This window comes from Bemisia tabaci, chromosome 4 (assembly GCF_918797505.1).
Source record: "Bemisia tabaci chromosome 4, PGI_BMITA_v3".
Classification (NCBI taxonomy): Eukaryota; Metazoa; Arthropoda; class Insecta; order Hemiptera; family Aleyrodidae; genus Bemisia; species Bemisia tabaci.
The window spans coordinates 33,747,648-33,771,929 of NC_092796.1; the positions used below are offsets into that span (position 1 = coordinate 33,747,648).

At 39.1% G+C, this 24,282-nt stretch overlaps 1 protein-coding gene across 2 annotated transcripts in view; it reads right to left on the minus strand.

Moving 5' to 3' along the window:
• Positions 1-24,282, minus strand: part of unc-13 — a 441,250-nt gene that overhangs the window by 358,755 nt on the left and 58,213 nt on the right. Inside the window, exons 6-7 of one of the 2 annotated variants that reach the window (XM_072299723.1) lie at positions 17,935-18,058; positions 5,322-5,420 (exon numbers count right to left, since the gene is read on the minus strand). In XM_072299723.1, the coding sequence (XP_072155824.1) occupies positions 5,322-5,420; positions 17,935-18,058 (223 nt within the window). The remainder of the gene's footprint in view (positions 1-5,321; positions 5,421-17,934; positions 18,059-24,282) is intronic. The other variant, XM_072299724.1, reaches the window with a different exon arrangement.

Here is a 24,282-nt window from a genome sequence, read left to right on the forward strand (position 1 = left end):
TTCTCATACCTTTTCAGCACATCTCAGAGAGGTGTCGGCACCGAGGCTATAAGTATCAAAAATTTTCAGACATTTGTTCTAACTAATGTCGCTGTGGAATTAGAACCATCACAGCAAGCATCCCTTGATACCAACCATGCATGAGGGTTGAATCGTTACACTTCATCATTATCAACCTATCAGAGGGATAAGAACACCTTCACTTTAGAAAAGTATACGCAAAGCACGATGTACGGTTTCAATATTCTAGATAATCCATAACTTATGAGCTTTTATGGAGATGAACTCGATTCATACAAGGAATTAACCGTGTTAATAACCTCCACATAATTAAATGTCCAAAAAGTATAGCTTGAGACGAAAAATTAAGCTGAAATTTGGTAAAATTGAAAAATTAAACTTCAACGCCCTCTGGTGGATTCAGTTTGAACTAGGTAGGAAAAGTTTTAGAAAGGTCCTAGAAATGTTTCTATGTTATTCAATGAAACATTTCTAAAACGTGTCAAAAACATTTTTAAGTGACGTACAAAATTCGAACAAAATATTCAAAAAGGTTTCAAAGACATTATATTTATTTTTAATTGAAAACAAATCCAAAATGTGTCAGATAGGTTGCTGGGATGTGTTGTTGAGTCGTGCAGGAAAAGTATCTGACAGCACTTTGAGAAGTTGCTTGAAACAAGCTGTAGATTGCATTCGAAACATTTTCAAAATATTTCGAAAACATTTCACCAAACACTTCGAAATTGGAAGTTTCTGAGAACGTGTTGGAGATGTGTTGAAAACATTTTTCTTAAACTTCAGCGACACTGGTTCGATTTATATTCAAAACGTTTTGAAATGAATTGAGGATGCTGATCACGTTTTGAAAATGAGTTGGAGATATACCGCACCAATCAGTAATATTTATTAATAATTGAAAACATATCTAAAATGTGTCAGATAGGTTCCAGGAAGGTGTCGTTGAGCCGTGCAGGAAAAGTATCTGACAGTACTTTGAAAAGTTGCTTGAAACAATCTGTAGATTAATTTGAAACATTTTCAGAATATTTCCAAAACATTTCACCAAACACTTCGAAATTAGAAGTATCTGAGAACATGTTGAAGATGTGTTGAAAACGTTTTTAAAAAGTGATAGTAGAACAATTTGAAAACATTTTGAACACATTTTAAAAACATTGTTTTCACGTTTCTGTAAGATGAAATGAAAATATTTTTAAACTGTGTTCAAAACATGTTGTCTCTGATGAAATATTTTACATGACTCGCAACTTTGTCTTCAAAATGTTTTTAAAACATTTCATTTCCCCTCCAAATTTTTCTTTTGTAAAATGTTTTGGATTGGTTTTCAAAACATTTCTGTTGTGTTAAATGTATCCAATTTGAAAACATTTTCAAAATGTTTTGGATATGTTTCAATGAAATGTTCAAAGTATTTGCGTCCTTGAAACATTTCTGAAATGTTTCTAATATGTTTCATCGAGATGAATCAGTTTCGACACAAGTGGAATGTTTCTAAAACCTTACCGATCCGAGCTGTGCTACCAGGGACAGGATGACGGAAGAGAGGCTACCGAAGAAAATACTTGATTGGGTTCCTACTGGGAGGAGACGAAGGGGACGCTCAGTGAAAGGGTGGCACTAGGGGGTTTTAAATGAAACTCGGGAGGGCAAATCCTCACGAATCGGAGGCGGATCCAGCAATTTTGCAACACCGGATTTTCTCCGTTTAAAGCTATGTTAAATAATCGATTCTGGTCGGAGCACTTGCCCCGTCTAAGAATCGATACATTTCCATAGTTTTAAATGGAGAAAAGCAACGTTGCCAATCTGCTGGATCCGCCAATGTCACGGGTTGTGGGAGGACCGCGGGTACTGTGGCGGTTAGGGGACGCAGAGCGCCAGAGAGCGCTGTGAAAGTGATTCTTAAGTATGTGTGTGTGTGTATAATTCCATTGTCAATTTGCGTATTTATCGATCGGATCCGGCAATGATGCTGGTGGGTGGAAAGGTACAGTTCAGGAGCGGGGGTGGTTTTGTACTTAATCGAGCTATTATACTGGCCCTCGGCAATGCGGACCAGAGAGTCTCTATCCATCACTCATTTCCCCGGCGCAGAAAAACGTAGTGCTTCCTGACAGCTCGGGGACATTTTATCAGTCGGATGCGGCGACTCAAAATCGAAAGCCCCATCCTGGTGCCCCTCCTCTTTGCCCCCTGGGGTCACGCCTACGCAGCGTCCAAACTCCCGGTAGCATTCGGTGAACCATACGGATAAACCTGTACAGTGCTAGTGCAGATGTCGCAGGCGAACAGTAAAATCAGGCAGTTTATCAAATGCCTATGTAGGTTACTTCTAGGTAGTTACTTTCTGAAGAGCGTGGGGGTTTTCTATGAGACCATTAAAAAGAACTTCAATGACACGGCAAATCGACAACAGAGAATAGCGCTGAGGTTCATTCAAAATTTTTTTTCCCATCCTAGACAAAAACGTATGCCATTTTTTCAACATTTGTGTGAAAAGATCACGATTTAAAAGTGGAAAATTAAATAAAAATAATAACAGTTAATAGGCATTTAATAGTGACCTGCAAAAAGTAGATTTTTTTAGGAATAGGAAAGAATAATTATGTTGCCATTTATGGATAAATAATTGTTCATGATTCTTAAACATTAAAATTCATCATTAGTAGGTCATCAACACACAGAACTCTCACTGAAGATTTGTTCAAAATCAGTATCGTGCCTTCCATTAATGCAAGACATTTTAGTCGCAGAAAAGAAGTTATAGACAGATAAGATAGAAACACTTATCTAACATCGACATAATAGTTTTCAACATCGAAGGAGACCACGAAGATACAAGAATCAAAACATAAACTACTTGACAAAACACTCAGTAGATTCAGCTTAACAGTATATATTTGTCGGGAATTTCTTCTACATGAACATTATTTAAAGGATATGCCATATATGTATGACTATTCCCGACGATGTGGTTATTTTCCTAAACTTCATTGGCCTTTAAATTACTCCATGATATCTTATTTAATGAAATGTAAAGCTTACTCGAGCAGCGCTGCTCCACTGATATCCTGAATCATCACGCCGCAAAATCCCTGTATACCACATTACATATAGTAAAATATCGTTGCTGAAAAGTGCATAAGACTCCTCATACAAGTTGCGCTTCTATATCAATGAAATTTTGAGAGATCCAACAAATCTAATTAAAAGGAAAAGAAGTCACCATAAAAAATTACGGTTTTAAAATTTAACATTCAAAAACGCGAAGCGAAAAGTAATGAAAATTAAATTATAATTTGTGATTATACTTATTTGCGTGCGTCTAATACTTGTTTGTGATTGAGAATTATTTAGAAAGAAAAAACGTTTCAAAAGAATTATTCAAGTAATCGAACTTTCAAATTTTATGCCAAAATCTATGTTATCGTGCATTCATACAATTTGGACCAGGGTTGTTGATTGAAGTGTGATCATCCAAAACGAGATGAAAGAGTTAAAAACAGTGCGTGTCTATCAATAAATCATGATTTCATATTTTTAAAAAAAAGAAAAAAAAATAGTAAGATTTTTGAAGATTTTATGTGAATTTTTGAAAACAATCATTCTCATACTGCGATGCTTATAGGAAAGCGTATGAAGGTACAACTACTAAATATATTTCCACGATGCAGATAAGAAAAACCAAAAAGCGTTGGAGTAGAGTTTTTTTCTTCTTTTTTGTCAAATGAAGCGTCTCCTGAACCATCAATTTAAATGGCTGATTCATATTTTTCCCGAGAAAAATAGTTAAAGACGATACGTTCGCATATGAAGGACCAATTGCTGATTGCTGTGACTAAAATGTTTACTCTTTGTAGCAGCATTCCTGAGATGAACAAGATTCCTGTTTTAAAGATTATAAATTCACACTTTTAAAGGTTCTCACGAGATTATCAACTGAAATATATAGAACGGAGCACTGCTAAAACTTCACAGCTGAGTCCGCAAGAGAGAAGCTAAATATTTGAAGAGCTTTCATATTCTCAACTGCGAGGTTACTTCAATATTAATGATTTCAAAAACTTGAGAATATTTGCTTAATTGGAGTGCAGGTGGAATTGAAAGAATTGTTTCGTTTAGAAAAACTAAAATAAATATAGGGGAGTCCAGCTATAAACTAAGACGAGGTAATTATACTGCAACCATTTCAACGTATATGCTAATACCTCTAGATCTCCAGCAATATTGGAAATTCGTACTTTTTCTGATATGATACATTTATTTTACTCATTGAATCGGTAAAACGTTTTTTTCTGATACTTGTATAACCAATTTTTAGTTGCCGAAAGCATTCGGTTGGTATCAGATTAGCACAGTGGCGAAATTTTGGAAGTTGGCAAAACTGTTTTTCCTCTATTTAAATGTGCGTTAAACAATCGATTCTTGGTAAGGCAACTTGCCTCGCCTAAAATCGATCCTTTTAATGGATTTAAATGGAGCGAAATCAGTGTTGCCAATTTGCAAAATTGCCACCAGTTTAGCGGTCAGCTACGAGTGCAAAATTAATAATTAGAGCAACAATCTTGATGATTAGTTCATTGTAAAGTATTTAGACATTTAGCCAAGTCCAAAACTAGTATTTTATCATATCAAATTTTTTACTAATTGAATTGTGACATTATTTTCATCATTATGAAATTATTTAAACAATTCCCTCTAATTATATTGTATTTCTCATTTTTTAAAGATTTTTTCTTGTGTCTCTAGGGCGCGCTTTAAAGTGACAATCTGTGAAAGTTATGAGTAAATAAACTTAGTTAATAGCAGTTAGTTTGATAATAACGTATATTCATTTAATAATGCATCATGTTGATAATATGCATTACTATTGTAACCAGTAAAGAATATGGTACTAAAAATACAGTCACATCATCGAGAAACCCACTCCTCAAGAACTTCAGCAGATCAGCTCCGTTCCTGAGAAATACTATGCAATTTCATACATGACTTGGCGGTCGAATTCCGTTGGATTCAAAACAAATAAACTACCAAGTCAAGGTGTTTTCCCAAAGGTCAGAATCCTAGTCGTCGAGTTCCAAGCGCATTTTTCGAATTGAAAGAATCCTCCGATTAGCGAGCTCCATTCGCACTCGACGAAGAGCCTTCAAAATTGAGACAACGTTACAAAGAGAAAGAGAGAGACAGAGACAGAAGAAACGGGCATAGACTGTGAGGAGAGTGAGAGAAGCGAGTGAGGGGGGAGAGAAAGACAGAGAGAGAGGGAATATAATTGACAATTGACGTGCTCCAGTTACCTGGCTGCACTGGTGGCTCGTCTTCCTCTGGGGGGCTTTGGCTTTTCAGACTGGAACAATCTAATAAACTCTTCCACCCTGTTGGAGGATCGTAAGGCCCTACAATCAGCACCAATCATCAGATCAGTAACAATCAGCACAGTTTGGATGCAAAAACTTCATTGCGACGATAGCACAATTTACTTTGCTTTGTTCGGGGACGAGGAAGCATTTGTCACCTCGTCTATCGTTAACTTCGCTGTGAGACGCCTTCATTTACGTGGATATGCAATGCGCATTTATCGGTGTTAAAATAGTGGTATCAAAAAGTAGAACCCAGAGGCTGGGAACGTTTGGGTACATTATTTAGTTCAAATCGGTCGTCTTTTCGTGATTACTTTCAGGGGCTTTACATGTAGAGTAAAACCTGCATTCGAGGTATGACCTTTTTTTCGGGGAAACTTTTCGACGATCACCCAATTTACATTCGCCCGGGAACGAAGAGCGAGCTGGCTCCTCATCCGTCGTGAGCTTGCGATGATTCGAAGTTAAACGCCTTCAGACAGGTGTGTATGCAAAGTGCAATCCTTCGTATTAAAATAGTGGGATTAAAACTCACAACGCGAAGAGGCGAGGCTCTAGTCACGTTTGGGTACATTTTTTCTTCAAGTCAGTGCAGAATTTGTTGAACTTTTTTAAAATACTTTCAGGGATGCTTATTGTTTGGAAGAGAGATAGAAAATTACTAATTAGACCTTTTTACGGTCCATTTTAGAGCGAATTTCAGCGATGAAATGTTGGACCCCCTATAAGCAAATGTTTCCTCCTTTCGACCACTTTCCCCTCCCCTTAGATCGGCAAAAAAACCCTCCTGCTTACTCTCTATTGATTTATTTTCCAGTGGTAGACATAGTGGAATTATGCAGATTGAAGTTCAAATTGATCCGGAGAATTACAAAAACGAAGATACCAGTGATAATTCTTCGAACAGGGGGGAAATTGTTCCTAATAATTTCGAAAATTATATTCAAAGACGTAGCATATTTCATCGCATTTTAAAAGCAGAAATGTTCTCTTTTCAATTACCCTTTCCCTCCCCCCCCCCGCGCCATCGGAACATTTTGCTTATTCACTATGTGATAACTGGAGCTTTGATTGGATCCTAGAACCGTAGTATCCGGAAAAAAATCACTTTCTTCAGGCGGATATTCAACGCACATTCCTAGAAGTTGAAACGGTATATTGTGTCGCCACTTATGGCCGAAAAACATTAGCGCGATGAGTCTCAGTCCCAAAACCGTCATGAGACCGCCACGTCCTGCCGGCCGATTAGCTATAGACGAAGGATATGGAGCGATCCTTTCGGTTAAAATTGGTGGTTCTTATAGACTAAGTGAGAGAATGATGGACCAACTGAAGGATCTCTCGTAGGTTGCCATTAGTTAATCTATTACCAACTGTGTTTGTCCACTGTAACCGCCCGCTTCTGCCAATACAATCCCTACGTATATTGTTTGTCTTCTTTGTCTATAGTTTTGTCTACCAATTTCAACAAGTAGCCCGCTGCGGGCCGAGTATCGAAATTGACAGACTATAGACAAAGATGACAAAAGGTACATGGAGGGAGCCTATTGGTGAAAGCTGGTGGTTGCAATGGATTATGGACGTAAGTAACAGACTAAGAGCCGATAGTTAGTCCATCATTTAACCCCTTAGTCTATAAGAACCTTTCATTTCAACCGATAGGATCGCTCCATATACCTTATGTGTTCTTTGTCTATAGCTTTGTCTATCGATTTCAATAATCGGTCCACTGGCAACACAATACATGATGATTCTTCCTGAGACATCATCCAATGAACCAACTTTGAGGCAGAGCCTGTTGCTCTGAGCTTATTTAAGATTCATAAAAGCGAGGAAAGGCAAGTTGTTGATTATTCTCCGATATGGTCATGCCTCGCTCGGCGGCGTGGCGATTTTTTTAGTTTCACCATCGATTTAGAAAACGAACGCTGAAAAAAATACATCGGCGCCGAGAGAACCGGGCGGAGCGCTAACAGCATCCGGTTAGATCTGTTTCGGAAACCGAGCACAGAGCTGCATAATTAAATATCAAGCGGGGTCAGAGGTGGAGCTTTGGGTAACGGTCGTGATCATCATTTATTCATCGAGTGCTTCAAACTCGAATCTTCCGGTTGCCGGATTCGCCATTTCGCTCCGGTTGAAACGAATATTGAGAATTTCTTGAAAGCTGGCAACACCGGGTTTACATTTAAATGTACTTTAAACAATCGACATTTATCGAGGCAGGCTGCCTCGCCTGAAATCGGCTATTTGCAGTACTGCCGTGCAACGCAAAAACGTCATTTTAAATTTTTTGAACAAAATGTATCATAGCAGAAGAACTTGTGTACCTTAGGAAAATTTTTTTATAGAACTCTTTCGCAAATACTGTCAAGAACTTACCTGAAAATTTGAGGTGCATGGGCACAATAGTTTTTATTTTATGAATTGTTAAGTTCAAAAAAACGCGGGAAAATTGATGGATTAACGGCGTTCTTGCTTGGCATAGCAGAGTAGATTTAAATAGAAAACTGGGCATTTTATTTGGTTCAAATCAGGTTTTCGGTAAAAAAAAAGTCAACCTTTTCCTGAAAGTTTTAGATTTCTCTGTATTCTGTACATAATGTAGGATAGGCAAAGTATTTTCCTCCTTGGACCACAATTTATAATTTTGCAAAACACCAAAACACGCAAAATCGGCTAGAAAAAAGGGCATTTCATGTGGTTCAAATCAGGTTTTTGGTCGGAAAAAGTTAATCTTTTTCACTGAAATTTTTAGTTTTCTCTGTTTTCTGCACATAATGTATGGTAGGCAAAGTATTTTTCCCCTTGGACCACAATTTATAATTTTGCAAAACACCAAAAAACGCTACTATGAATTGTACGATTGGATTACATTTTGCAATGAGGAACTATGCTGTCGTGCTAAGGAAAAACACCGTAAGATCATTCGAGAATTACCAAATTCTCTCCCATAAAATTTTTATTTTTGAGGAAAAATATGAATATTTTCCCTTGATATTTTCAGGAGCTTTAGGAGACATTGCGAACAAAATTATCCGAAAAATTGAAAGAAAAATATGCACAATAAGTTCATCAAGAAATTTGTGTTTTTTCAAAGGAAATTTGGTAACGTCTGATGGCTCATACGGCGTTTGTTCCTAGCAAAACAGTAAGAGTCGACTGAGTCTTGCAATTTGGAACTACAACTCCCGATTTATATTAAAAATGACGTAGAAGCTATTAGTTCTCATGCACAGATAGATGTTTCAATGGATGAATCAGAAATTTTAGTTCCTTATCAATAAAAATGTATTCAAATTTCTGGTTCCTCCCTAAAAAACACTCATGTACGTAAGGGAACTAAAAGTACATACGTTGTTTCTATACTAAGCCAGAATCGCAGTTTCTAATTACAAAATGAAGTCCAACTGACCCATTTCAAGTATGTATGATTGAATTCTCTATGAGGGTGGCTGCAGCTGCGTTGGGTGGCTACAATCGAGCTCTGTCTCGTGAATATTCGGGTGAACCGTTATCTCCGTCCCCCACAAGCCCCCCACGAGACCTGAGCCCCGAATCGGGAGATAATACATCACCGGAGTGAATAACGGAACACCGTAAACTTAATAAACTGCCGTGATTTTCAATTCTTTCGCCCCATAATTCACCGGTTTCCGGACTAACTTTCCTCCCTGGAATCTCCACCGCGGATGCTACCCGTCGAGGACTCGACGATTATTTATTGCTAATCGATAATCGATGCGACTTAAGTAGACTAATTGTCGCAGGCCCGCTTCCTCCGATGTACTGCCGTGCTAAGGAAAAACGCCGGATGATATTTTAGTCGTTGCCATATTTCCTTCGATAAGAAGCGAATTTACTGGAAAAATTGTGAATATCTTTCTTCAAATTTTTCGGACAATTTTGTTCGCAATTTAGTCTGAAAAAGCTGAAAATTTCAAGGAAAAAAATGCATAGCTTTCCTCACATATCCATGTTTCATTCGGGGCAATTTGGCTACTCTCGAATGCTCATACGACGTTTTCCCTTAGCACGGCAGTGTATAGTCGTCGCGGCCCTTGCTCTGCAACGGAGAGGTTCTGGATTTTATCTCTGGCTACACTGGAAAAAAAAAGAATCTTTTTGCCGCCAAGAAGTATTTCTTCTTAAATCAAGAATTTTGCTGGTTAATATAAGCTACTTTTTTGCTTAAGCCAAGCATTATTTTTCTTGATCAAGAAAAAGCCAGCTTAAAGCAAGATAAAGAAAATTCTTGGCGGCAAATTCAAGAATTATCATGCTTGATCCAAGCTACTTTTTTTTCAGTGTAGGTGAACACTCGGGGCGATTTAATTGGAATTAGTCTGAAGGGCCGTATTCATATCAATGGCCAAAATGCAAAACCATGTATTTCGATGCAATTTTTCAAAATTTCCGCTCCTATTTTATTTTTTCGGAGAAAAGCAAGCCAAATTGACAGCTTGAGATTCTTATAAAATATTCTGCTATCCTGAAGGAAAAATCAAGATAGTCTTCATAAAACCACTATGACTAGTATTCCAAAGAAAAATAATATATGACAGGTGGTCTTTAAGGTCGCGAATAGATACGTGGCTTCGCACTTTGGCCATGGATATAGTTATTATTCTTTCGATATCTCTTTTTCTAAGGAAGCCTAAAATAGTTTACATTGTGACTGAAGAATGTTTATAGAGATCCTTAACATAACATCATAAAACAGACGATTGTAACGGATCCTCGTAACAATAATGCAACTTCATAGACTCTTGCAAAGAATTATACTGATTTATCATGTACATCATCTTCTTAAGGAGCCAAATTTTAGTTACACTCATATTTTTCAACGTATATACTTTTGAAACGGAAATATACGGCGTGCGGTGTTGTAATGGATATCTTTTTCAATGACCCATTAAGAACTGAGCTTAAAAGAGCAAGATGGTTGCTAGAGACTGACAGAAGTGACAAGACGTTTTACTAATGCAGAGAGGCCTTGTCAACTAGACGGCCTGTAAGCAAGAATAGTTTTCAGCAAATGACGTCATTCCGTTATATCTCGGTCGAAGGAACGTAACCCCATTCCAAGTTTACAAAACTAACTCAAACAATTCTATTTTATGCAAGAGTGTGCCTGCGCAATTCCGGCCAAATTTTTTAAATTATGAAATGAAATCGGAAGCAAAACCAGTGGAATTTTCAGTTAAGAATGCCCTAAATTATCCTGGAAAAACTCAATTTGCGAGGGAAGATTTGGCAACCTTGAAATGAAGTTACGTCGCGAGGGAAACGACGATATATCTACAAATAGACTAAATGCTCCTGAGTGGCTACAGAGTTAAATGAGACTTTGATGGTTTTTGCGAGCTCTCCTGAGTTCCTTATTTCAGCGATTTTTCTTCGAGATTTTCAATGTAGATCCATCCTGGTTTGTCTCGTCTCATCCAGCGGGTCGATTATTGAATCGATATCGAATGACCTTGATCGATATCAGGCATTGTTAAGATAGGGAGTTATTGATTGTTGATTGTTGAATCGATATCGAGTGACCTCGATCGATATATAGCATTGCTAAGATACGGAGTTATCGATTGTTGAATCGTTATCGAATGACCGCGATCGATATATAGCATAGTTAAGATAGGGAGTTATCGATTGTTGAATCGTTATCGAATGACCTTGATCGATATAAAGCATTGCCAAGGTAGAGCTATATCGATAGAGCTCATTCGATAACGATTCTAAAATCGACCCACCAGGAGTAAATCGAGGGACTCGTGGGATCGGCTCTTGAAGGACTCGCGAGGAAGTTTACAGAAGAAAAAAAGAAAATGAACATTGTCAACTTTTTTCAGTCTGTTCAAAATATATATATATATATATATATATATTTAAGGCACACTATTACTGCTCTCGTTATTACAAAGGTCAATGTCTACAGGAAGTACAGGATTGCAAAGGTTGTTCGTTATCGCTATCCTTGACCGTTTCATTTTCCGGAATCAGAGGTTAAATGAAGGAGAATAGTCTTTACGACTACCCCCCTTCCTCGCTGTACGAGATGATTTCTACAAAAAAGGGTATTTTTGATCAGCTTTTAAGATTTTCTTCAAGCCGTTGCACCGTGGATCAAGTTACTGGAGAATTCGGACGTGATAAAAAGACTATGGAGGCTTACAGCCTCGTTAACACGGAACAGAGATGGTCAAAAGTGCGGTTTCATTGGGTTTCTCGTAACATTTCATCCTGAAAGCTTCAAAATTAATAATGTGACAAGATTAACGTCTCATCTTCCAAATTCAGCTAAATATTTGATGGCTGACCTCTCCTTGTGGCTAGAGTCCCTTTATACTGAGAGTCAAGACAATGAGAATCCATTTCTGATTGGTTCCCGTATTTTAGGCCTCTACTGTGTCACAAACGGGAATAAAGATTACATTTTCACCGATTGCAAAGATTATAATGTAGATGTAGAATGGACCGGGGAATAACGGGTTCGACAAGGAACAAACGGAATGAGGGGGGTTGTCTTGACTCTCAGTATAAAGGGACTCTACATGTGGCTTGTTCCACTGCGCTCAGCAAGCTTTAAAATTCCTCTATATGGACGCGACACAACACTCGCGGCAAAATTTTAGATGAAACTTACGAACAGTTTTCAATCAGATTTTATTTCGAACGTGAAATTTCACTCTACCGTTTAGTCTCCTCGGAAAAATCTCTGCGACAGAAACTGCATCGAAACTTTTTGAAGTTAATTTTTTGATCAAGCTGAAAGCTCCTCTTTCGCGAAGTTGGATGACAAAGTGGACCTCCCTTTATTCATATTCCTCCAATCGCCGGAGTCTGCTGCGTTCCGTCAGTATTAGATTAAAAGTAAATAAACACGTGCACCGCTCGACACAAGAACCCCGTAAGTCCATTTTCCCATGGACCCCGAACTCCTAAAGAATGCCTTCATTTTAAAGCTCACCGAATTATGGGATAATCGGTTTTAACGCGGACCGATGATGCACGTGTGTAGTCGGATACTTCCGGCGCCCCCTGTTACCCGAGCACCCAACGGTGGAGAACCACCCCCGCCCCAATTAGCTCGACCAGCGAAAGCCTTGGTTAATCACCGATAAATCGTATTACCCGTCCTGTTATTCCATCTTTCATCGTGACTCGATTAAACGGTGCACGGATACATTATGCACGCGCTGTTGCGGAATATTGAGACCGACCGTCGATTCTTTTGTAAAAAAAAATACATTGTTCTAGTCCATTTTGCAACCTTGGAATGAAGTTACGTTCCTTCGTGCGCGAAACGGCGGACGAAGGAACGTAACTTCATTCCAAGGTTACAAAATTGACTTGGACAATGTATTTTTTTTTACGAGATAAACCTAGGTAATTCTTGTCGAAAATTATACTGATTTGAGCATGAGATCGGAGGAAAAATCGGGGAAATTTTCAATCAGAAAGGCCCCAAAATCTCTCGGTTAAAATGCGATTTGCTAGGGGAAATTTGGCAACATTGAAATGCAGTTACGTTCTTTTGTGAGGGGAATGATGGAAAGTGTCATGTTCCTGTCATTTGAATGTGGTGTGGAGAAACATTGAAAAATTTTAGTGTACTAGTCGAGCCGCCGCGCCGGTGCAACATTATATGAGAAAAATAGGAACAAAAACAATATCGAAAAAATAGAGCAAAGAAGAAGACACGCGTTACTGATGGCGCGGAGATACGACTATTCGTGTTTGATGGATTTCCGTACTGTGTATGCAAAATTGAAGGCGCGATGGCGCGGAGCATGATCTCGCAATGTTCCGTGCTGCTAATCCGCCGTGCTAAGCAAGAAAGCCGTAAATCCATCAAGATTTTCCCGCGTTTTTTGCAACTTAACACTTTATAAAAAAAACCGTGTTACCCGTGCACCTCAAATTTTCAGGTTAAGTTCTTGATAGTATTTGCGAAATAATTTTGCAAGAACATTGTCCGAAAGGACACACGTTTTTCTGCTATGATACATAACATTGTTTCCAAAAAATTTAAAATGGCGTTTACGGCGTTTTTGCGTTGCACGGCAGCAATGAGAAGTCACTTTTACTGAGGAGAAAAGTTAGAAAATGTGGCCGGATTATGTCTCTTCTATCTTCGGTCATGTTGCTTATGCAGCCCTTGAAGCACCATTACAAATAACACAAACGGAACCGACATACTCTGAAAATGGAGCGAGAGAAAGGACGTGCTTTGATGACGGCGCAGAGATACGACTATTCGTGCTTGATGGATATCCGTGTTGCGTCTGCAAAATTGAAGGCGCGATGATACGAGGCACGAACTCTCAATACAACATTGACGCTCTCGACAACAATGACGCGCCGTCAAGTATTATCGACGGATGAACTGAAGAACCAGGTGCTCAAGTTGCAATGTTGCAGTAATCCTTCCAACCATCATTAGGAAATGGAAAACCAAACGTCATTTATTGAAAACGCACCTGCTTTTTCTTCTCAGTGTGAGGAAAACTGTGTGTAAATTTTAAGCAGTAGAGTTGGCTTCATTGGCTACAAATTAGTATTCCATGTAAGTTCACAAATCATATTCATATGCTCACCAGTGGCAAGGCGTGAATGATCGATTCTCGATAATATGTCTCCATTTAAAGCTGTGGTAAAGAGTCGAATATTAAGTTGTTCATTGCGAACACCCTGTATGTATATCAATCATTTTACATAAGTTTAAATGGCAGATCAATCGATATATCGCAAAGCTCGCCACGCCACTGATGCTCACTCGCATAAGGAACTTCAAACAAGTCGAGCGTTTTTTTTAATCGATTTTGGTCTGAGTATTTAGGCCGGCAAAATACAATTATTCTTGAACGAGTTCCGGACAACATTTCCAAAGTACGAGAATTTTCTACAACCGTCTTGGATTCACTCAAGAACGTAACGGTCACTCCTAAAACACTTTGAGTAAGCTCATCTTCGATAATAACCGTTACTGGCGACACAATTTTCAGCACTTCCTGCTTCACCCGCAATATCGCAGTAGCGAGCTGAAATCGGTGCATTATTACACATCGGTGCATTAGCTTTATTAACGTGTTCATTTCAGGTATATTAAGCCAGTTCAGATCATAAAATAAGCTAAAATCGCGGGACGATTTCAAATCAAATTTCCGTTCGCCGCGAATGAATTCCCGCGCTCATTTTGACACTCACACGAGCGCATCCGGTCACCAGTGCCCAGTGCGGCTGTGCCAATACACCCCGTGCTTTTAGATATGAGAGTTCCGTCTTTTTGTCGCACGCACGATTTTAGTCATATTGGACTCCATGCTCAGCTATATAATGTTCGGTTGATCATCATGTCCAAGATCTTGGAATCCATGCTCACTTTAATTAGGGATAATTTTTTCGAAAAGTCGAAGTGAGCGTAGCGTCCAAAATTGTGGGTTGCAGGTATTCTTTGACAATACACGAGCATAGGGTCCAAAAATTTATTAAGACAATTTTTGTGAAATGAAGACGAAAAAATGTGTTCTCGAAAAAATTGTGCATTGCTTAGGTTAGGTTAGGTTAGGTTAGAGGTTAGATTAGAGGTTAGGTTAGGTTAGGTTAAGTTAGCTCAAGTTAGATTAGATAAGCGAAGTATACGGTTTTCTGTCTTGATGAACTTAAAAATTAAGGGAGGTCTACTTGCTTTTGGACTCCATGCTCAAGCAAAGAAGTGAGAAGTTTAGCGATGAGCATGGAGTCCAAGATCTTGGACGATTTGAGCAGGCAATGGAGATGTTGCATGTGTGAGGAATTTGCGATTTAACTGTTGATTCTTATGTAAAATTTTGCGAGAAACACTATGGTGCCACTGGTTTTCTCTGATATCAACTCCCAAGCTCAGAAAAAGCTCTCAAGTTGAGGCTAAAATGGAGGGGATATCCCACGCTATCCTGAGAGTCCACCTCTACATCAAGACAAACTCTCGATGCAAGGATAGGGAGCAAATACTTTAGCAGTGTTTTCAGTTTTGGAGCCCCCAATCAAAGCGGCAGCCCTATCAATGTATTTTCTCCTTATCTTTGCATCGAAAGTTTGTCTTGATGTAGAGGTGGACTTTCAGGATAGCGTGGGATATCCCCTCCATTTTAGCCTCAACTCGAGAGCTTTTTTTGAGAGATTTGAGAGCTAATTTCAAAGAAAACCAATGGTACCATCGTGTTTCTCGTGAACTTTTACATAAGAATCAATAGTCAAATTGCAAATTCCTCATGCACACATGCAACATCTCCATTATATCAAGGGTGAGCATGGAGTCTAATACCTTGGACGCGATGCTAAATAATCCCTCCAAGCTCCTCAGATTAGACCGGGTAATTTTTCGCACATGCAAATACAAACCCACCCTTTCAGAGGGTACCCGAGTCTCGAACAGCGATGTCCCCGTTCCGACTTCACATGCCGGGTGGACGCCTGGACGTTATCTATCTTTTCAGGGGGGCAACAGCGCCCATTAGGGGGGTTCCGGCCCCCGGCCCGGGCCCTGATCCAGACGAATGGCTCCTCGTTAAACACTTTCCTTGATAATAATCGATGCGAGGGTGGGGGCGGCGGCGGAGCCTTTACCCCTACGTCCCAACGTCCTACGTTGTGTTGCACCATATCGGCGGGATGCAGCACGCCGCGCCGTTAACTCCTTCCGTCACGCTACCTTACGGGACGCCGCACATTGGATCGAGTCAATTAGAGAGATCGGACGTGAAATTTTAGACAAAAACTGCACGGAAAAAATGAGATTAGGACTGGGACCTCGAATTGTTTCACCTCATAACCCACAGGGGCACTGGAAACAAAGAAGAATTGGAAAGAAGTACACAAATATATCAAAGTAACCCTAATTCAAAAGCAACATATTCTGAATGAAGAAACATCAAAAGAAGCAGTAATCAACCCAACCAGCTCATCCTCCCGCGAAGACAAACCCCTCATGGGTAATTCCGAGGAGAATAGTGTAAAGTAGTTAAGTCTGATGAAGTAAGAGGAGCTTCAAAGAACAATGTATATATAAAAAACTCTATTATGGGAAATACTGGGGGAACTAATCGGAATCTAATGTAACATAAATAGGTTTTCAAAGAATTAGAATGTATAATAGGCCTTCGGGCTGTGTCCTGTTTCACACTGTTCCACCTTGTAAATAACAAAATAAAATACTATCTGTTCTTTAAAAAAAAAAAAAAAAAAAAAAAAAAAAAAAAAAAAAAAACCCACAGGGGCAGGCTCTGCGCGGGTAGGGCCCGGCTCTAACTGGACAGGGTCCAGCCCTTACCAAGTAGGGCTGAACCCTGAAGTAGGTAAGTATGGGCTCTGCCCGCGCCGGGCCTGCCCCTGTGGGTTATGAGGTGAAGCAATTCTAGGTCCCAGTCCTAATCTCATTTTTTCCGTGCAGTTTTTGTCTAAAATTTCATGTCCGACCTCTCTAATTGACTTAATTGACCTGGGGTATGAGGTAAAGCAATTTTACCTACCCGGTTAGGGCAGGGACCTTCCGCGCAGGTACCAGCCCTAAACTCGTTTTTCCCGTGTGCAAATTTTGATGTTTATTTCGTCACATTGTAAAATTCGAGGGGTGCTACTGTGAGAAAATTTTACGAGGAGACCCATGGAACCACTTTTAGAACCTCTAAGTGTTGTATAAACGGAGTTATAAGCGTTTAATATTTTTAAATTTTGTCCGACCTCTCCTATTGACTCGATCCACTGTGCGCCTTGTCCGGGTGATTCCCAGCTTGCTCCGGATTTAAGTTCCCGCCCTTATCGAGTGCGAATCCGCGCCGTTGGGGCCGTTACACGTCTTCGCGCTCATTCTTTGTTGTCAGATATTGCACTTTCCTTCGTTTAAACTCATGTAAAATATCCGCATTTCATCGCACGACTTGGCAACCCTGCGCTAATTTTACACGGCCGAAGCGACGTGTTCAAATGACTTGGAATCGTCTTCATTTAAACTCATGTAAAATATCCACATTTTATCGCACAACCTGGCAACCTTGCGCTGATTATATGCACTGTGCTTAAATGACTTGGAATCGTCTTCCGATCGTTGAAACAGTGCTTCTTGTCGGTGGAATCGCTCTATTTTTTAGGTTTAGCCCAGCCACTGTTTCTTGACAAAAAATTGGCAGCATAATTGAAAATGCTTTGTGACTATATTGTAGTTCGGGTAAAATTTGCATACAACAGTTGGAATAAATCGATTGCCAGAAGTGTGAAACGGCGTATCTCCGTTTGCGACGCTCCAAATTATCCTTCATACTTTATTTTTCTTTAAGAAACTAGTGGGCGTAATTTCTTGAAAATTGCCTTGCTTTTTCTTCTGCGTTGGAGGACTATTGTGTATAAATTTAAACCTATTATGTCGATTTATATTTCTACAAAAAAATAAAACAGGGGCGGAGATTTTGAAACACCGCAGCGTAATTTTGCACTTTAGCCATCGATGTATTCAACGATGGAAAGTCATTAGAAGATGAAGATTTGATGAAGATGTAAAAATACTCACCGAAAGGTAGCTCAAATCGACAGTCAATGAGCAGCGAGTTCCCCGTTGGATTCTTGGTGCCAACAACAACGCCATCTCGCATGACCAATTCACCGTCGAGTGAAACCCACCGTCCAGGCGTTTCCTGCACAGAAAAACACAGCGTTCAATTATCGATAGGATAAACCACGTATAACTTTTGGTCATATTCAGCGATAAAAATTTGAATAAAAATGCAGTTGATCACTAACTTGAGAACGCTGAAAACTTTATTCGATAAAGTTTATAATTTATGCGCTCACTTCTTCTTCCGATCATCCATTCTTTAATCTATGCGATGGGCGTTCCTAACAACAGTGAATGGTTGATCATTGATTTATCTCCATTTGAAGCTATTTTAAAGAATCCATTTTCTAAGGTGTTTGTTGCAAATACACTATTTATCGATCCCTATCCATCCGCCTAAATGGCAGATCAATCGATGTATCGGAAGTACCCAAACTCCTGTGCTAATATGGGAAGTAAAATCGCGAAGTAACCCAAGCATTGGATGATTTTTTGTGTTAGTTTTCTCTGTGTCAAATCAACCAAATTATTGGGGTTGAGGTGACTAAATTTTTCTGTTGAAAATCTGCGACCTCGTTTAAAATTAGTCGCCAGTTGGCAAGATCGGACCTAGATCACATCGTTGGTAAACCACTTGCTAGTCGCGACCTCTGAGTATGGGGACTAGGGAGGAGGACAATAATGCATAAGTTCGGCAGGACACTTTCTTCATGATCCGATATCTTAGAGTAACCTATGTTTTGGGTCGATTGAGCACAAACTTTTGTTAAGCGACTAAATCCTTTGCGTTTATGTGACACGAACAAAGTAACACAAAGTAACTCCAAACACGGAAATTATTGACTGTATACTGTATGACGTTATAGAGTCTACCATCGCAGTAAGAAGACGCCGTGCTTGAGGTTTATTTAAATGCATATATTGCAGTACGGAATTCGGTGCGCCTGGTGATAACTTTGAGAACCTTGTCGTAATGAACTTTGTTTTCTAGAATCAGAGACCACATTACTCGAAACTTCGTTCACCCACACCCTGTGACAGTTCATCTACGCCAGGCAAAATAAACCACTGAATCCAAAAGTAGCCGTTTCAACAAAGTGAATAACGTGTCACAAGCGTGTCTCACAATCCGTCGTTTCCCGCACGAGAGAACGGAACTCAATTTCAAAATTGCCAAATTTTCCTTCGCAAATTGCATATCAACGAGGAAAATCTTGGGCATTTCTAACTGAAAATTTCACTGATTATTCCTCGGATTTCGGACAGAAAACGGGAAAATTTGGGATAAAAATCTCACGGGTACATTTTTGTAAAATTAATTAGTGCTTGAGTCAATTTGACAACGTTGGAATGGAGTTACGTTCCTTCGTCCAGGAGGCGACGAAATATCTGCTCGGTGAGATCAAGTAAAATCATGTTGACATTCTCCAAAACTCAGTCACATCTTTTATGATGATGCAGGCTTGAAGAAAGTTTCGAAATTTGAAACTAGAAATGTGACTGGCATTTCCTCGCGAGCTTGCGCTGGAGCTAAGTTCAACTCTCATATCGTCGCCCTATCGAAGTAGAGGCGTACCTCGCTTTTCATGTGAGCCCTGTTTTAGATATAAACCCATGCTTTCTGGGGCTCATACAAAAATCGAGATACGCCCTAATGTCAGAGGAACGACTGTATTTATATTCGGATGAAAATATGCCTCTCACTAAATATTCATCATTAAATAAATTCCAAAGTTCTAATTTAAGGTTGCCAGACTGCATGTGCAGTTATAAATAGATATGATATATTCAATGGGCTAAATGGAGGGAAAGTGCTCCATTTCCAGCAATATCTGGCAACATTGTTTTAATTTCAACCTCATACGCCTGAGTCTGGCACGACCGATCTCAGAGTTAGAAATCAGGAGCTGATAGCATTTTCTAACTTTCAGATTCCCGGCCTTTTTCTGCAGTTTTTCTTGGGTTCACAAGGGAAAATAAGAGGCACTGAAATAATTGAAACGATGAAAAATAAAATATTTAACCTCTATTTCTATCAAAAGTCGAACTCCCGCTTCATATTCGCGAGTTTCCCTCCAAATTCTCAGTATTATTCAATTTTTCTTACTATCGAATTAAATCTTTTGTGTATTCACGGTCGATAACAGCCCTGAGGGCTGATTATTGAGATTGATGGATAAAACTATGTACAAAGAAGCAAATGGGAAAATATAACGATCCTATCGGTAGAAGCAGGAGCCTCCTGCTTCTACCAATATTGTAATATTGAGTTGTTGAAATTCAACAACCGAGATGTTACTTCAGCAACTTTTTTTTTCCGCGTACAGTGACTCAAATATTGCGGCACTACCACAAATAATTGGAAATGCCTATATCATTCAACAAATTTTGGTACACTGGAAAAAAAAAAACACATTGGATCTAGAGTTCAGACTCTTGAAAACATCGACAAGAAAAAGTACTCTTGATTCAATCAGAATCTAGCTTAAATCAAGAACCAAGCCTCTTAATTTAAGCGGATTTCGTTTTGAATCAAGTAAAAATCCGATTGAATCAAGAGTATTTTTTCTTGTCAATGTTTTCAAGAGTCTGGACTCTAGATCCAATGTTTTTTTTTTTTTTTTTTTTTTTTTTTTTTTTCCCAATATAGTACTACAATTTTTGGGGATAACCCGTAACACTTTCGTTTCTCATGCGGACGAAACTTAAACCTTCCGTCTTGAAACTCGTCGTTGGGATTTTTTTCACTCTGTTGAATTTGCTCAGCAGGGAGGTAATAAATGGCTAGGGAGGCATAAATCAGGATGAGAGAACAAAAAAGCTTTGTAAGCTCGAACAACGGAGGCTCGCAAGAATTAATATGCGGGTAGTCGTCTAAGTTAGCCCTCAAACGTCACCCTTCCACCCCTCTGCCGTAATAGCGAAAGGAGCACTAAGTGCGTTTCTGTATGAGCCATGATTAGCCCATGCTTTTATGTGTCTGGAGGTTCATCCCGGCATTCACTTACTGCTCTCTTCGCTATCACGGCACCCTTGCCCACTCGTAGACCCCGTGTTCGAGCTTTTATGCCGTGGTTTGGGCGCGTCCGAAAATAAGTTAATTACAAAATGTTGTTGCCAAGCCCTACGTTACACGCCACCGAATTCGGTCTCGAGTTATGACGGAGCCGTTGGCTTCGCTCGGGATAATTTTAGAGATCGTGACCTCTTTAACTTATGATTGTACAGGAGATAACCAACTTTTCAACTCAATTAAAACGTTATTAAAAATTAGACACTTTTTGTTTCGGATTCGTTATCTTTGTTTTTCCTTTAATCCAGTCTTGTGGTTGTATTCCTTAAACAGATTCTTTCCGTGGCAGGCCCCGTTTAGTTTATATTGTGAATAAGGAAGGTTAAAGGAATCTCTCAAAATAGCATCACTAAACGGACAATTCTTACCGAATTTGAGTGAATTTCAGTAGTATCACTTTAAAAATAGGTGCTAGAAAGGGATTACAATGATTTACCACTACAAAAAACACAAAATACGAAAGAAAATTATCGCGAGTTTTGTAAATTTTAAGGTACATTTGAACCTACCTTGAACTATATCAAAATCGTTGATTTTTTTTATCGTACTTTTTGCAATAGGAAATCACTGTAATTCCTTCCAAGAATCCACTGTCAGAGCCTTTACTGAATTTCCCTCGAGTTTAGCAAAAGTTGTTCAGATAATGCTGATTTTTGAGGGCTTCTTTAAGCCTTTTTTGATCACAATATGTTAACCAAATGGGGCTCCCTAAGTAAAGAAATTGATTGAGAAACAACAACACATACACTCCTTAAACCCGAGGCTTCTTATGATAAACTTAAATTGACCATTTAGACATACCTACATGGGAAGTTTTCAAAACAAACGTAAATGTAATGGCTTAGAACTCCTAACTGGAATACATTTTGCGATTAGGAACTAAAATTCCTGGCTTATCTTAGAAGCAGCGCATGTATCAGTAGCTCCCCCTATGCACATGCGCGTTTTTTAGAATGATCCAGAAATCGCGATTCCTAATTAATTGCAAAATGCAGTCGAACTTATCGATGGTCCAACAGCAAAAACACGTGGCTCCTTCAGGGTCTTCAAAGATCTCTGCTCCAATTTTATTTTAACTCCGAAGAACAAATTAAGAACACTCGACATTTCCGCTGAATATTTTCCACGTGGAGAGGAAGAATCAGAGAAGTTTTCGAGAAATGACGTTCATTATTTATTAATTCTGAAAATAAACTGGACAGAGATTTTGCGGGATCGCGGACCTTGATACGCGTTTTTGCAGTCTCATCGTCGATATGTATGTCAACGACAGTTTCTGGACGGTGCAGAAAAGTTCTCCGATTCCTCATCTGAAGTAAAAACATATGCTGTATAGCTTGCTTCTTACGATCCACTTGATCTAAAAATAGTGCTGTCGCTGCTACACAATGGAAATCGCATGAATATCTCCGTGTGATATACTACCGATTTCTTGCTACATCGTTACGCTTGTTGTTGACAGGTGAGGTGTGAGAGAGCTTTCCGAGTGGAAGAAAAATGGACTGGGACTCGATGGAAATTACAGATATTCTCACGGTTGCCGTATGCACTGATACGGCCGTGTTTAGGAAAAACGTCGTACGCGTTGTGTTACTTTTGGATAATATGGGGAGTAAAACACGGATCAACTCAATTTTTGTGTTGATTTTGGTACAGAGCCACCTATTTACAAAACACACGTTGTATTTGCCTTAAATACATTTTTCCCATCAATTTAAAATGAGGATATCCAATATCGATGCAGAGTATGCAAACATTTCAAAATCATAAGTTGAAAAACTCTGACTCCGCGAGTTTAAATTTTAGAGCCAAACACAGAGCGGAGCGGCTTGCTGCCAGCGCGATTCGCGCATTGGCGCCTTCAAACCTAACAGGGATACTTCACGCATTGCGCAATGCGTACATGGCGCCTACAAACCTAACAGGGATACTTCACGCATCACGCAATGTCGCGCTGATCGCTCGACAAGCTTCAAGCAACTATTTCGCAACAGAGATGTTGCACAGTATCATACGAAATTGAAGGCTCTCCAACTTAGCAAGCATGACAGGCATCCTTGAAGAGTACGGAGTTTTCCTCACAAAATAAATCAAAATACTACATAATACGGCACAAAAAGAGAGCGGTGAGTCCAAAAACTCACCAAGTCCTAGCATTCGTATTTAATAACGTTTAGCATATGTTTTGAATTACATCAGAGATAAAATTAACTCAATTTAGACAGAAATATTCTTGAGTATGCCGTTAAGAAGATTATTTTCAATCAAGAATAAATTGAAGTGAAAGAAGAAATGAAAGCAGGTCTCTGCTTTATGTAAGTGATTTTTCTTTTCTCATAGGCATCTTATCTTCTTTATACAAGCATTATTTTTTTACTGATTTATGGGATAATCTTCTTAGTGGTATGTAGCATAATTCTTCTTGAATCAAGTCACTTTTTCCTCTAATGAAGTAAAAGCATGCTAAACGTTATTGAATACGGATACTAGAACTTAGTAAGTTTTTCTACTACCGCTCTCTTTTTGTCGCCGTCACGCCGTCGAGAAAGGAGTTTTTTTTTTGTAAAATTTTAGATACTTTTTGCGCCGTGCTGATGATTTCTCACTTTAAATAATCATTCATTTCGATTTATAACAGCATTTATATAGCAAAAACACAGCTAATTTTGTACATTAGATTGGATAAAATAACATAATAATTGATCAGAATGAAGAAAATTCACCGTAACATAAATTTTTAGTTGATCATATCGACGGCGTAAGTCCGCAATCACATATCTCGTTTGCGGTGTCTGAAAATCTCCGCCTCTATGTTATTTTTTAAAAGAGAAAATAATTTTCACCGCACGGAGAAGAAAAATCACGGCAGTTTTTAAAGAATTGCCGTTGAGTAGTTTTCCGTTTAAAAAATAAAGCAAGACAGGAAGTCTGCGACTTCGCAAACCGAGTTATGTGATTGCCGATGCTAATATTGCGGCTTTTGGGGGTTTACAAATAATGATAAAACGGAAATACAAAAATAAATTAAAAAATACAACAAATCAATAAATAAAGGATGAAAGTCTCCCAAATTTACCAAGTAACTGCAAGGGTGTTCAACGGAATGCCTGATCAGAATACTGTGCCTCGACAGACATTCATGTTCCTCAACTCGAACCGTCGAGGCACTAATTTACATGATATTAAACTTCAACCTTTTCATAGGGCGTCTCCCGCGGTCATCAGCTCAA